General features: G+C 38.1%; 1 protein-coding gene across 5 annotated transcripts in view; it reads left to right on the top strand.

The window, feature by feature from the left end:
• Positions 1-9: 9 nt before the first annotated feature.
• The window catches only part of GSTCD (glutathione S-transferase C-terminal domain containing), a 55,430-nt gene continuing 41,174 nt past the window's right edge, over positions 10-14,265 (top strand). For all 5 annotated transcript variants that reach the window (XR_004417934.1, XM_033059851.1, XM_033059852.2 and 2 more), the window contains exons 1-5: positions 10-41; positions 3,647-4,078; positions 5,299-5,742; positions 8,898-9,152; positions 10,681-10,774. Coding sequence is in view for 4 of the 5 variants with exons in the window: in XM_033059851.1 (XP_032915742.1) it covers positions 3,668-4,078; positions 5,299-5,742; positions 8,898-9,152; positions 10,681-10,774 (1,204 nt within the window). In the remaining variant the exon portion in view is untranslated. The remainder of the gene's footprint in view (positions 42-3,646; positions 4,079-5,298; positions 5,743-8,897; positions 9,153-10,680; positions 10,775-14,265) is intronic.

Below are 14,265 nucleotides of genomic sequence, written 5' to 3' on the forward strand. Positions count from 1 at the left end.
GGAGGAAGGGGCGGAGCCGGGGCGGAAGCGGCCGGGCCGGGGTAAGGAAAAGGAGCGGGAGAAAGGGGAGCATGAAGGGAGGGTGGTGGTAGAAAAGTCCGTCCTGGGGCTGGTTTGGTAGTGCTGCCTGGGGGCCGAGAGCAGCTGGGAGCAGAGGCTTTGGGGAGCGGGTCTGCGAGAGAGTTCTGGTTTGGTGCTGTCGCTCTCTGCAGTCGCTGAGCTCAGGCGTGTGCTGAATCCTGGCTGTGTCCCCCGCGGCCCCGCTGTGTCCCCCATGGCCCGCCCGCAACTTTCACTTTATTCGCAGACCCGCCTGAAGCTTGGCTCCGAAGCTCTTCTGTGCTTCCCCCAGCTCCCTGAGGGTGCAGGGGTGACCCTAAACGCATCCAGTAAATGGATCGTCTTGTGCCTTAGAGCACAAGTAATACTTTGCACTAAGTTAAATATTTGCCACGTTTTAAAATGGCATTATATTAAACATTTCTCAAATGTTAATGCGCCTGCTTAACAAAAGTTCCGTTTTAGGGTGTAGTAATCGACAAATGGATGGGGCAAAAAGGAAGAGGATGTTTATGTACTTATTTAATTGTCTTTAATTTTTATGGGAAGCACTTCGCTTTTAAAGCAGCCATTTTCTTTATTACGTTGTTAACAGGGCACCTGAGTGAAACTAATTTAACTTTAGTGCATGTTGAAAGGGAATAGAAAATGGTAAAAAACAGCATAGCTAGTGAAAGTTACATAAAATTTATAATTTTTAAATAGGTGTCTTTTATACCAGACAGGCAGCATTATTTATCTTTGTCTTTTAAGTTGTGGTGCAGATCTTGTATTGACCATTGCTTTTCATTTTCTCTCTTTCAAACAGTGTCTACTGTAAATGTGGCCAATAGAATAAAAATTCATCTCTTGGCACAGAATTCATGGTCTAATTAGAGGAAAAAAGTGCTGGGAAAAAGTACTATGAGCAAATAGTGCAATGTCTTACTAGGTTTGGTTGGTTCTGTATTGCACGTTTCATTTTATTGTGTATGTGTCTGCTTTTGTCTCAGTAAGCTGCCAAGAGATTAATAAACACCTTTAATGGATAGATAGTAGTACTGTGAAAATACTTAAGTGAGAATAGGCAACCAGGCTGGCTGTTCAGTCTTTGAATTGAAAATCTGTGCATAAATATACAAGGAATATTAACTCTGCAGAGCTAAAACTGTGGAAAAGCACCTGTACTGGAAACAAAAAATATAGGAAGAGACTTTATAATGTCAGTGCTTAGAGACAAAATGTTAGAAGGAATTCTTGGAAATAAAATATAGGAGAGGGTTGGGGTTTGTCAGTGCAAGGGTGTACAGCTCAGTTGAAGTGATGATTCAAGAAGGCCTTTCTTTTCACAGAAAATAATGAGGAAACAGAGATAAAGTCACTTATAGGCAGAACTCCTGGACAGGTTTAGTTTTTCTTCTGTGAGAGATTTGAGAATAAAATTAACCTGACTGTAGTTTTCATTGTCACTGACTGACCTTAAAAAAACCCAAAATCTCACAACCAAACAAACAACAAAGCCCTTAAGGAAAAATGTCTGAATTTTTGGCTTGCCCTAGAATAGATTTTCAGTGACACTGAACTAAAACTCTTTTTGTGCTTTTGCTTTTTCACATGTCTAACAGGAACCCAGGAAACTTCCACCTTGCAAGGCTCTTTGAGAGGAAAGTCTGGGAGATGTTCAGTTACTGGTGTAGTGGAGGGACACAAATTTTTGCAATAACTAACAATTTAAATAAATCCAGACTGAATGCTTTGATATTCGAATGACCTATGTAACAAGTTGCAGTCATTACAGAAGCCCATTTTGTTAAAATTACTTGTAAGGAATTTTAAAAAATAGATTGTAAGAATGGCTGATTAATAAATGGAAACTGTAGAAAAATATACTTTGGAAGTAGAAACCTTGTCAGAGTTTACCAAAATATTTAACGGTTTTGCATTGCATGAAAATGACCAAAATAGCTGATTGATTCCAGGAGCATCAACTAGAAGAAAAAATGGAGTGATGAGGTTAATATGTATGTCTGAGTGGTTTGCATGCCCAGCAAAAGATGGACTTGTAAGCTCTTTGAGTTCCCATGTAAAACAAAAATAATAACCCAAATGCATACAGGAGTACTTCTTAATATTGAAAGAGGTACTGTAGTCGAGAATAGGAGTTTAAATGCTAGAAGGTATGGATGTGATATGGTAGTGGTAACTCTTCTAGATTTACCTCTCTGGCAGTGCCTTCACTGTATGATTTCTACCAAAGAGCTGCACTTGGGATATAGAGTCTGTCTCAACTTCCATGCTGTCAAGACTTATTAAAGAAAAGCAACAGTACTCAGAGCCATTGTTCTTGTCATTTAATGGTTAAAAATGTTTAGCTGTAACAGACATTAGTATGTTCTTAATGTCAGGTGGACTTGATTTTGTTTTCCACTCCCTCTTTTTGGGCAATTGATTTGGCCCTGTGGTAGGTAATGTAAACTAGTAAGTGTGATGTATGCCTACATGGAAAAAAATAAATAATCAAGATGTATCAAATGAAAACTTTTTTATTTTTTACAATACTTGCAGCATGTTCGTGGAATTGTGCAAAGACCTTATTAATCTAGACAGTTATGTGAATGGCTGATGCTGTTCCAGTGCCACTCGTGCTTTATACATATGTGTATAAAACCCTATTCTGTCTTTTCTTAGCAACGTTTAAATTTCTTTTCCTCGCTGTGCTCGAGCTTTGGTCTGTGATGCTCGTTGTAAGAGGGCCATCTGGTGTCTAAGGCTTTTCAGTGCCACCTGTCATCTGTAAGGGAATGCTGCTGAATGATGGAGCAGAAAAATTACTGCATTGGTGTCTTATGTTAAACTCCTGTGGAATATTGTAGTAGGAAAAATGTAGCTTTCAACCCACTGTAAGGAAAATTATTTGAGTTTTTAATATAATGAGAAGATATTAATTTCAGCTTTGCTACTAATGACTTTGGCTGCTTTAAAGTTCTAAAGTAGTTGTGTATTTGAAGTGTTCATGTAGTATCCACGCGATGAATGTTTATTTCTTTGTGAGTCCTTCAGTTATCTCACCCAACTCTGGATTGATTTTTAATACAGAAGCCAATATTATTCCCCATGGCCTAAATACCTGCTATAAATGTCTTTTAGCAGTTACAAAAAGACAGATGTTTGTATTGTATTATTGTTGTAGATATGTGCTCAGGAACTTGTTTTTTTTTAATAATGCATGGTTAATATTGTGGGAGATTTTAATGTAAAAAAACCCCAAACGCCTTGCTCTAAAATGTTTATGAACTTAAAAATTTAAAATTAAATATTTTCTTCAGGTTTTGTTTGATGTCAGAAATATGCTAAAATGTAAAAAAAAAAAAAAAAAGGAGATAATTTTCCTATTCACAATCTAGTATGTGAAGAGATCGTGTAGATGTGAAATCATTCTTTTCTCTCAAAAAAGGGCCTGCAAATTATTCAGGCAGGATGTCTTTAGTACTGTCTTATGTTAAAATCAGTTGGAGCAGATAGTGGAAAAACCAGAGCTTTGAATTTATTATTATTTTTTAAAAATCTGTATTCTTTTATGAATGTTGTACTCTGACTTCTATTTCAGGAACTTCATCTCAGGAAGAAGATGAAAGATAATGTTGCTGAAGAACATTTATATTTGGCTTTTTCTCATCAGTACAGAGATAGTATCTTTCCTCTTCATACGTCTATCTCACTGTTTTTACTATCCTACTGTGACTGCAAATTATTTAAAGTTTTCTTAGTGCCGACTGGTGAAGACGTGGGTGATCAGTGTGTGACAAAAAACCTTGTTGGTGATCTTGAGGTCCGTTTAATCTCCAGATGTCAGCTTCCAGTGGTTGTGCAGAGCTGCAGTTTACCTGCTGTTGTTGTGAAAGATGACAAATTCTGCCGAGCTGGGCTTTCTGTGGTCTTAAGACATATAATACAGAAAACATTCGAGGCAGATCCATCTAAAAAGGATATTTTGGCACTCTTGGGCTTTAAGAAGACCTGCTTAAAAGCCTGTGCAGAAGTGAGTGTGTCTCTCTCTCTTAGATACATTGATTGGTTTTTTAATAAGTATTAAATGCTCTGAAGTAGACTCTTAATATTGATGTCAAGTAACTTCTTTTAGTAAAAAACTTAATTAAACTTTTTAACTTAATTTAAAAATGTGGTTTCCTCTATGGTGAAGTACCTTTATTTTTGGCACAAAGATGAAAAATAATTATTTTTGAAGATACTCCTTTTTTCACTCAAAAATGAACCTTAATGTTAAAAAGTAGGTCAAATCTTTGTTTCATGTCTAGCAGTATAAATGAGTTATAAAATTTGAAGTAAACTAAGAAATCCTAATTTCTTACTGTAATTTTCTTAGTTCTAATTTTGATTTCAAGAGCACTGTATATTGTTAACCTTCACTGTCAAGGTCGCTTTTGTTTAGCTTATCCTCATCAGGTTGTCCTGTGTCTTTTCAGCTGAGTGGCTACCTGGCCAGGCCCTAGACTGTATCATTCCAGGGTATAAGTCCCTCCTAGGTGTGGAATATTCGGAGTTTCATATCAGTTCTCTCAGATCATTCTCTAGTCTGTGCAGGCTCATGTGAATAGCAGCTCTACCTTGGAGTTTCTTGGGAATTTGTTGTCTGCTCTTCTCAATTCCCTGTCATCCTTGATGGGAGTGTATTCCATCTCCCTTCTCCAGGAAAAGATGATGAAATGGGATAGGCCTCAGCATAGACCCTTAAAGATTTCCACTCCAGACTGGCCTTCAGGTAGAGTGTGAACTATTAACCAACACTACCCTTTGAGTTGAGATGCCAGCCCATTTATCATGTAGCAGTTTACTCATCTGGCAGCTCATCCATCTAGACTTGCCTTCCTCATGCCTCTCAGGAGGCTGAATTCCAGCCTGGCATGATTGCTATTTCCATGGTTGCCATTGATTACTGTGCCTTCAATTCAGTTCACAGCTTTGTTTCTTATGAGTTACACAACCACCCTAATTTTATGTCAATAATAAGGAAATAAAAACATGCTATACTGGATAACTGTTATATGTACGACTTAGCTTCCTAACTCTGCTGTTATAAAAGCAATACAGAAATATCTGAGTTTCTAAGATTAACAAAGAATGTATTTAAAGCTGCAATTCCTTTGCTTGAAGTGATTGAGTAACCAATGTAGCCACAAGTTACCCTGGCTTTAGTTTCTCTTTCTGTAGAGACATTAATTATGTACATTTATTTGACAGGTGAGCCAGTGGACCAGGCTGTGTGAGATCAGCATACCTCTGGCTGTTGAAAGATTTTTGGCAGGCTCTCCTGAGCACTGCCAGGCTATTCCTCCTGACATTTTACTGTTTGAAAGGAAGCTTGGAGAACCTGTCCGAGTACATAACGATGACAAAATTCGAAGGCAGAAACTTCAACAGCAGAAGGCAGGTGCCAAGAGTGGAGTGCCTGAGCTTGAAGAAGCAGCAGGGGAAGTCCATGAGCATCCACCTTCAAGTTTGGAGCTGAGTGTAGCTTTCTCTAAACTACTTGCTCAGGAAGTACCAAATGCAGTCAACAGGGAGGCCCCTTACATCAGGAGAACAAAAACCTCTGACCTTCCGCTCTTGGACCACGTTTTTGCAGAAGGGCTTTATTTTACTGTGGCAGATCTAGTGCTTTTGCCATGCATCCATCAGTTCTTGGTAAGCTGACAAATTCTGCAGATATTAACTAGTGTACATGTATGTTTTTAAAGAACCTGAAAGTTGTAATATATGCTAATTTGAAACATACTGTAGTGTTTACAATGTGATCTTAACCCAAAATCAAGGATCTGTCTTGTTTTTGTACAAACACAAAAAACAGGGATTGGTGAGGTCACTAAAGTTACTTCTAGATACAGAACATATCAATGGTTAGTAAACACTGTTAGCAGTTTAAATATTATACCAATGTATTTTGGCACCAATTTACCCAGAAAATAATAATTTAAAAATATTAGTGCAGGTGACTTGACCTCAACTTAAAAACTAGTTCTACAGTGGGAAAAACTTCTTTGGCAAGACTATGCAAGAGCCTTGCTCAGCACAATCTGTGTACTTAGTTTTATGAGGATAAACGCACAGGAGGGATTTAAGGAAATTATGACTATGTCTTTATTTCCCATCACAGTAAAATGATACGATGAGTTTGCCTCCTACAGTTCTATTCCTGCAGTTACTCTGTGAGATTTATAGCTAAGCTGATGTCTGTTCTAGGAACATTTGCATTTTGATTTTGCGAGTTGGTTTGCCAAATTCCCCTTATGGTGTTTGAAAACAAATTGAATTCCTGGAGAAAATGCTGTTAGTCAGATTGAGGATAACAATCTCAAAAATTAAGATAATGACTATCAAATGTTGTGACAAATGTCCACTTTATAACGTCTTTAACCAGTATCATAATCCTCAGTGGATTTCTGTATGATGATAGCAATATGCTACCTTTGAATTGAGATGATGAGTTATTTTACAGAAAAGCTTCTGAATTCACATCTGCTCTGTTTGTTTTGCTAATTACATAGTTGGAGGTGAACAGCAACTTCTGTATGGATGATACTAAACAAAAGTAGTAAGGCAAAATGTTTTCTTACTATTTAAAAAACTTTAATGTATTTCAACCTTTGATTTTCCAAGACCTTTTTAAATAAGAGCATAACTTTTAGAGTGATATCAGCAATGTAGTTGGAATCATTCTGTGAATGTACTGTGAGCAGCTGAGAATTCTGTATTTATTGACTTTTTATATGTTACCTTTGAGCCCTGGTGTTCTGCAGCTTGTGGACTAGGTATTTTACAGTACCCTTATGTTAGCTCACACCTAGGATTGCCCTGAAAACCTGTCTTTCGGTTTTATTTTTACCTAATTTACAAGAGCTGTGGGATAATGTTTGTTTATTTCTGTTCTCTGGTGAATGATCATTTTCTAAGTAATTATACCTTGATGCCCAGTTGTCTTCAAAATTGAAAAACTCGCATCTGAAAACTTCTTGCAGGCAGTGAGTGGGTACTGTTCTTGTTGATGGAAGCCCCAGAGTTTAATTCTGTATGAAAGTGATATTTGTCACTTGTATAACTGGACTTCTTGGATTGTGTTTAAAAAATCCACTGTCGTTGTAGTTCCACTTTGAATTAAGGGTGTGAATAATAATGAAATCTTAAGTGAGTATGTGTCTGGAAAATATCATCCTATTAATATGAGGAGACCTGACTAGCTGATTGTAATTATAATTACCAAAAGTAAGATAATGAAGCTGAAGGGTTGTTTTTCATTACCTCATTTCATTGCTCTTATCATTGAGGTTACCTTTGTTGTGCTTTCTATTAGTTGTAACTGTTGAAAATTAATAGAAGTGTAACAAAAGCTCATTCCTCATCTGAGAAAAACCATTATTCACTTTTTAAAATACAATTTAGAACACTTGATAACAAGTGTAACAGTGCCTCTTAGAATTGCTTTCCAAAAGACTTCTTCCTTAACTGAATTAATGTGGTTTTGCCCTTGTTACTATTAGGATATGAAATTAGATACTAAAGTTATGCAGTTCATCCTTCTTTTGCTGCGTTAGCTATTGCTAATTACTTGTGATTACCCTAAGCATATTATAAACACAGCATGCAGGAGAGCTGTTTCAAATTTCATGTCATTTCAAGCGTTCTTTACCAATTTCTATTTCCACACTGCGGACAAATCCAGGAAGAATGTTGGTTTTGCATGGCCTTTTCTACCTGTTCATGCAATAATGAATTTTAATTTTCTGTTTAAAGCAGGCACAGCATCACAAAATAGTTGAAATTGGAGTAATTGAGGTTGGAAGTCACATCTGGAGCTCATCTTGTCTAACCACCCTGCTCAGAGCAGGGTCAGCTAGAGCCAGTTGCCCAGGATCATGTCTAGTCATATTTTGAGTGTTTCTAAAGAGACTTCACTGCCTCTCCTGTAAGAGGACAATCTCCATTGTTCTAGAACGTTTGGGAATCTAAACAAAAGTTTTTAATTTCATCAAATGCATCCTTTTTAAAGTAGCTGGACTTCATCTTAAAAAGTTATTTGGGTATATATTTTTTTAATATGTGCAACATATTCTTACTTAAGAAATGTTTTTATTTAATTTTTTACATTTAAAATACTAGTTTGTATTGGACACCACATTAACTGTTAATCACATACACTTAATTCAGAAAAATATACTAGTTGCTGTTACTGTATAAAAATATGAACTTAATACATGATTTAAAAAGATACTCAGTTTTAGTTTTTAAAAAGCCACAGATGTAGTGCAAAGACTTGAGTAAAGACAAGGGGTAATGTATGCCTGTTACCACATAGTCTAAGGTATTTCAGGCTTGTAGTTCCCAGCAAAAGAGCTGTTGGTGGATGAGCTTTTAAGAGATACTTCTGGGAAAGACCATTCAGGTACCATAATGTCATGCTTGGAGTTCAGTATTTATGGCAAATTGCTTCATTGGGTTTTTTTGTCTGACAACCAACCAAAACTAATCATTCCTGGGTTAGGAAATAGCACATATTTAAGAGGATTTTTTATATGGAGTTTTCCTGTTACTGCCTGAAATTATGTTTAAAATTGGTCATGTAAACCTTTTCATCCTATTAAGCAAGTGGGAATTGCAGATATAGTCTAAATGGCCAACTGGCAATTGCTCCTGAAGCTCTGAACCAGCTGATTTTTGTATTGCCATCATGCTGTGAGTGCGTGTGCTCAGCATGGAGCTGAGCTTGCTTCTGTAGTTTGAGCCTTTTGGTGGCTTGTAGCAAGAAATTTACAGTAGCCACTAATCTTCTCATTTTATTATTCTAGGTTTCCAGCAAGAAACAAGGCAAAAATCTGGTAAACTTGCCACTGATAGCCAGTTGGTATCGAAGAGTTCAAGAAGTACCTGGAGTAAAGAAAGCTGCAGGCAAATGCAACATGGAGTTTCTCCAGCTTCCAGAGTTGATGTCTCCTCCTGAGGAACAGCTGCAGAACTCCACTTCAGTCCCTGATGAGTTGGAAGAGGATAATGAAGACAGTCATTTTATAGGTGGTCCGAGGCCAACCATGACTAAGTTAATGGTAATTTGAGCTTTTTAATTAGTTATTTTTATGGCCATATTTGCCTGATTTGGAGTAAGTAGAATTTATTAAAATTGTGCAAGCTAATTTTGACAGGCTTTAATACCCTTTGTCTTAAATCTTATACGCATTGACTTAGAAGTGGTTCTACTTTTTTCTTCTCTTCTGATATTTGATTGATACTAGGATTTAAGCAAAGATAGGACTGCTGGAGCCCTATCAATGATTCTGAATAATCAAAGTACAGTAAATTCACGAATACAAGCCGCACTGAGTATAAGCCGCATCTCTGGGTGTTGGCAAATATTTCGGTTTTTGTCCATAAATAAGCCGCACCTGAATATAAGCCGCTCTGTCTTTCGCAGCGAGGACCCGCATGCAACAAAGTTGCCAAATAGTAACAGAACCGCGGCATGGCGGGGGTTTATTGGCTCAACTAAGGCTGTGCAGGCTCGGGCCGCTAGGGGCTGCTGATGGGGCCAGGTGGCCCAGCCCGGCGCTGCCACTCGGGGCTGGCTGCCACCTCTGGGTTTGCTCGCCCCGGCCCTGCTCCCACCGCGGCGCAGGCCGGGCACGGAGAGAGTGCCTCGCTCGCGCCGCGGCGCCGGCTGGGCACGGAGAGAGCGGCCCGCTCACGCCACGGCGGCGGAGGGCGGGGGCAGAGCACCCCCCCTCCTCCCCGGGCCGCAGCAATGGCGGCGCGCCCCACCCCCGTCCTCCCCGGGCTGCGGCAATCACGGCGCAGGGCCCCCGTCAGCTCCCCGAGCCGCGGCAATGGCGGCGCCCCCCCCCCCCCCCCCCCCCCGGGCTGCGGCAGAGGAGGAAAGAGAGCTCTCCCGCCTCTCTCCCCGCCCCCCGTGCTGCCTGCAGGGAGCCAGGGCAACACAGTAACACTGTAACAATCGCGGAATGCCGGCTTTTACTGGCAGGTGCTTGGCTCGGCGCCCTGGCTGGCACATCTGGGGTTGTAAATGTCAGAAAATTATTCACAGATTAGCTGCCCCCGACTATTAGCCGCACTTCCGGGTTTCCACCAAAATTTTTGTCAAATTGCTGCGGCTTGTATTCATGAAATTACTGTAACTTCTTTTTTGAATTGCAATACTGTGTTTATCTTTTAATGTTATTTATATAAAGAATGACAAAAAGCTATTGCTTTTATGTTTGGCTTCATTATCCTTTTCAATTGGGTTCTTTATTTTTGTTTTTAATGTTTGATTAAAGCTTTGAACATCTGGGAACTCTAATGAGTTTTGTTAAAGAAAACTGTCCATCATGTTCCATAACTCAGTATTTTTTGCATAGAAGCTGACAGCATTTCCTAAAAACAAAATAGCAAGGCTTTTTTGTGAGAATGAGAGAAATACATAATTTGAATGTTGTATAATGTAGAGTCATCTGGCTGTTCAGTTTCACTGAGATTGACAGTGTTGCAGGTTGATCTAATGCCATTCAATTTAGTGAGAATTTTGATACCATCATAAGTGGGTAAAGGGTCTTAATTTATTTTGTTCCTCCTTTCATGAAGGAAAATGGAATTGAAGCAAAATTTTCTCCTCATCCATGCCCCAACTGGACCCTAGACTGGACCAGTCTTCCTTCTGCAGTCAGTCCTGGGGAAGGTGAGGGTTTGTGTGCCTGTGTGTGTATTTAATAGGATCTTCTTCTGGTGAAGCTACTTAGCTGTTTCATAAGAAAATATGCCAGTTTTCTCTATGTTTGAGCTAAGTCAGGTAAGCAATTTAAATCTGTTTTAAAATTCAGTCTGTATGTGACCACACATGGTGATGTTACTTCTCTCAGGTCATCAACATCTGATGAGCAAACTGGGAACAAAAGATTGGCCTTGGTTTCGGTCAGCAGTTGACACAACCCAAAAACCAAACTCAGTGCTTGGTTGTGTTGAGTTTTCCATAGAAGTAAAGGCATCCATAGATACCTTCCATAGGAATAAAATTATTGTGGTTGTTAGTATATACAGAGAGTAAAAAGAGATACCAGAATATAAAAGTGTAGGTGGTCGCAATGAGACAGAAGGAAAATGAGATATATCATGTGATTATTTCCTTGTATTGATGTATGTCATCATAGGAAATGTTTTCATTTCTTCCCTAGCAAGGCAGAGGCTGAAAATTTTGAGCAAAGGCTGAAAATTTTGGAAAAAAGGGCTTATTGAATGGAAATACTGTGCTACTGCTGATTATACGTGAGGTTCGGGAAAGAGGTGATTGTATTTAATTTATGACCAGCTAAGAAATGCAACATCTTCTCTGGTTTTTTTAGGCAGCGTTAGAAAGGGGGTTTTATTCCTTTTTGGAACTTCAGTCAGTCATGGAGTCTTTGCTTGTGTTCTTGGTCCTGTGTGTTGGAATGGAGTCATTGTCTTCAGGTTCATTTCCTGCTCACTGCAAAGGCTTTGTGGATATTAAGATAAGCTTGGCTGGATATGATTAGAGGTGCTTTCCATTAGGCTCATCCCAAACATATTAAAGGGAGGGGCAAAGTGTGTGAATGTAGGGTTGGACGGTGATAACCCTTCTGGACCTTTATTACTCTGAGGATATATGGACATAGAAGACTTTGGTACTGTCATATTTTTTCATCGAACATTGTGTTCACTGTGAAACAAAAAAAGAGACTTTTCTAAAAACAGGATTTTTTTCTTTAAAACAGCTTTTTATTTAGTGACTCTTTTTATCCAACTGTGAAATTCAAGAATGAGAGGTAATTGACCTACAGTCTTACAAACTCTTACTACTTTTCTCATGAGTTGAAATAGTTGTTAAGCAGGAAGTAAAAGAACTTAAAAGAAATGCTTTATTTGTGTTCTTTCATCTGAAATGAACCATCATTTCAGTAACAATATGCATGAAATGGTATCTACTAACAGAGTAAAACAATGTTTGCATTTGTAATTTAGCAACATCTTTGAAACTTTGAATAACATGGAGTGGAACAGTAACAGAGAGCATAGCGTTCCAGTTCTATGGAATTACCTGATGTTTTGATTAAACAGTCTTGGTGGATACCAAACAACAGTCCTGAAGGATCAGTGTCAGCTTCAGCTTCCAGAACTGTTGTTAAGTAAAGGATACTTTAATGTAGTGTGTCCCCTCAACAGAAAAAGAAGAAAATTTTGAGAATTTTCTAACTCTCATCATAAACAAAATTAGTTTTAATGAAAGGAACAGCATTTAATGATGTAATTATCTTCTAACTAACATAAAAGTTTGTGACTTTGTGTCCATATTAAAGTTGTTCGTAATAGCTCATAGAACTGAATAATATTATAATTGTGGAATAAATGGTGTATTAGATGCAGAGTTATTTTATTTGAAATTGTCAGAATTGATTCAATATATCCAGGTTGTTTCTGGGATTTTTTTTTGTGAGGCTAGGTCTCTTTTTTGTTATGCTTTTTATATTGGTATTACCTTTTGAATATTTTGACAGGAAAGATGCTTTCCAAGTTGAGAATACATTATACTTAAAAATAAGGGATGGTTTAGGGAATCTGACATCTTATGAACACTTTCGCTAATCAAGAGATGCAAATTTTGCATTTAACTTTAAAAGTTAAAAGCAACTGTATTTTTAAAATTAAATCCAGACAGTCATTTATTCTGTAAAACAAAAAGAGTTAAAAGACATCCTTTAAAGTTCTTTATTTCCCTTTCAAGCTGTCAGAACTTTTTGAAAGACTTTGAAGATTTTTTTAATAGTGTTTTAGCCTACTTCAGTGTCTGAGGCATTCTGAAGCAGGAACTCATCCTTCTTCAGCTGATTTTTCCATATCAGAGAGCTCCTTGCCTGCAAGCCACATGGGTGTAACAGTCCAAGGGAAGCTCAACTGAAGCTGCTTCTCATTAACTTCTCCTTAAAGTTACAGTTTTGCTGCACTCATTTAAATAAGTTTAAACCACATTTATGTGTGCATTTTACTTTGCAGTTCAAGATCTGGAAAACTTGTGATTGTAATACAGCCAGGTTCCCTCATATTTTTGATACATACTCGAGAAGTAAATAATTTTCAGTAGCAAAGAGAAGGCAAAAATTCTCATTTTTGTAATATAGGCAACACCGGTATATCTTCTTTTACTTGCCTTAAAAAGGGTATTCTTGCAAAACTTTGTATTTCATATGTGGCTTCTTAGGTTCTTTTGACTGTTCAGGGATATAACATTGGGCAGTTGGTCTGAGGACAATTTTCATGGAAGTTTGAATGCAATTACTAATTTTTCAACAAAAAAAAAATCTTCTGGTTTAACTCAATAACTTACCATGCTCTTCCTCCCTTTTTTCTTTTGAGACTGTCTTGGGTTACCAAGCAAAACAGGGAAGGGAGTTAATTATTTTATGTTTTTATAATGCCTATTTGAAGACAGGAGGCAAAGCTATTATATGTTGAAGTTAAATTAGTATGTAGTAATGATCTTTAGGCACAATGATTTACTGAAATGAATACTCTTTGAAAACATAGCTGTTTCCCATGCTGTCTTGGTTTGAAAAGACAGATGTCTGCTAAGGAAGGCAGGAGCCTCTCTGGAAATGGAGAATGTAAACACCCTCTAAATTACTATATTTTTGAAATTAAGAAGCTCTAAGGTAAAGATATGGGAATAGGAATAACAGTTCTTTACTAGGAAAATTAAAATGAAAATGCAATAATACAGAAAAACCACAGAGTCAAAATACAACCTGACACTCCGTCAGTCAGGGTGTTGGTAGCAGTCAGATTCGATGGTGGTTACAGTCCTCCTGCAGTAACAGATGTGGTTCTGTTGAAGCAATGATCCTGGAGAAGGGTGTAGTTTTTTTTCTGAAGGTCCAGTGATGGCGTAGATGAGCCTGGCCTTCCTCTGGGAATCCAGTGGAAAAAAAGGCTGCCCTGATGTTCCAAATCTCAGATTTTATCTAGGTAGGAATGCTTGACTCCTCCCTCTGGGTGGATCATCCCACAATGGGATGATGTAATTTTATCAGTCTTGCAGTGAGACTAAATGGCCCATTAGCAGAAGATACTTCCCTGGTCAAAGGACAGTTGTGGAAGAGATGAAGAAAACTGCCTCACCTGGTTTTAACAGCTGGCCCATTAACAGAGGTTATCCCCCCA

This window comes from Catharus ustulatus, chromosome 5 (genome assembly GCF_009819885.2).
Source record: "Catharus ustulatus isolate bCatUst1 chromosome 5, bCatUst1.pri.v2, whole genome shotgun sequence".
NCBI lineage: Eukaryota > Metazoa > Chordata > Aves > Passeriformes > Turdidae > Catharus > Catharus ustulatus.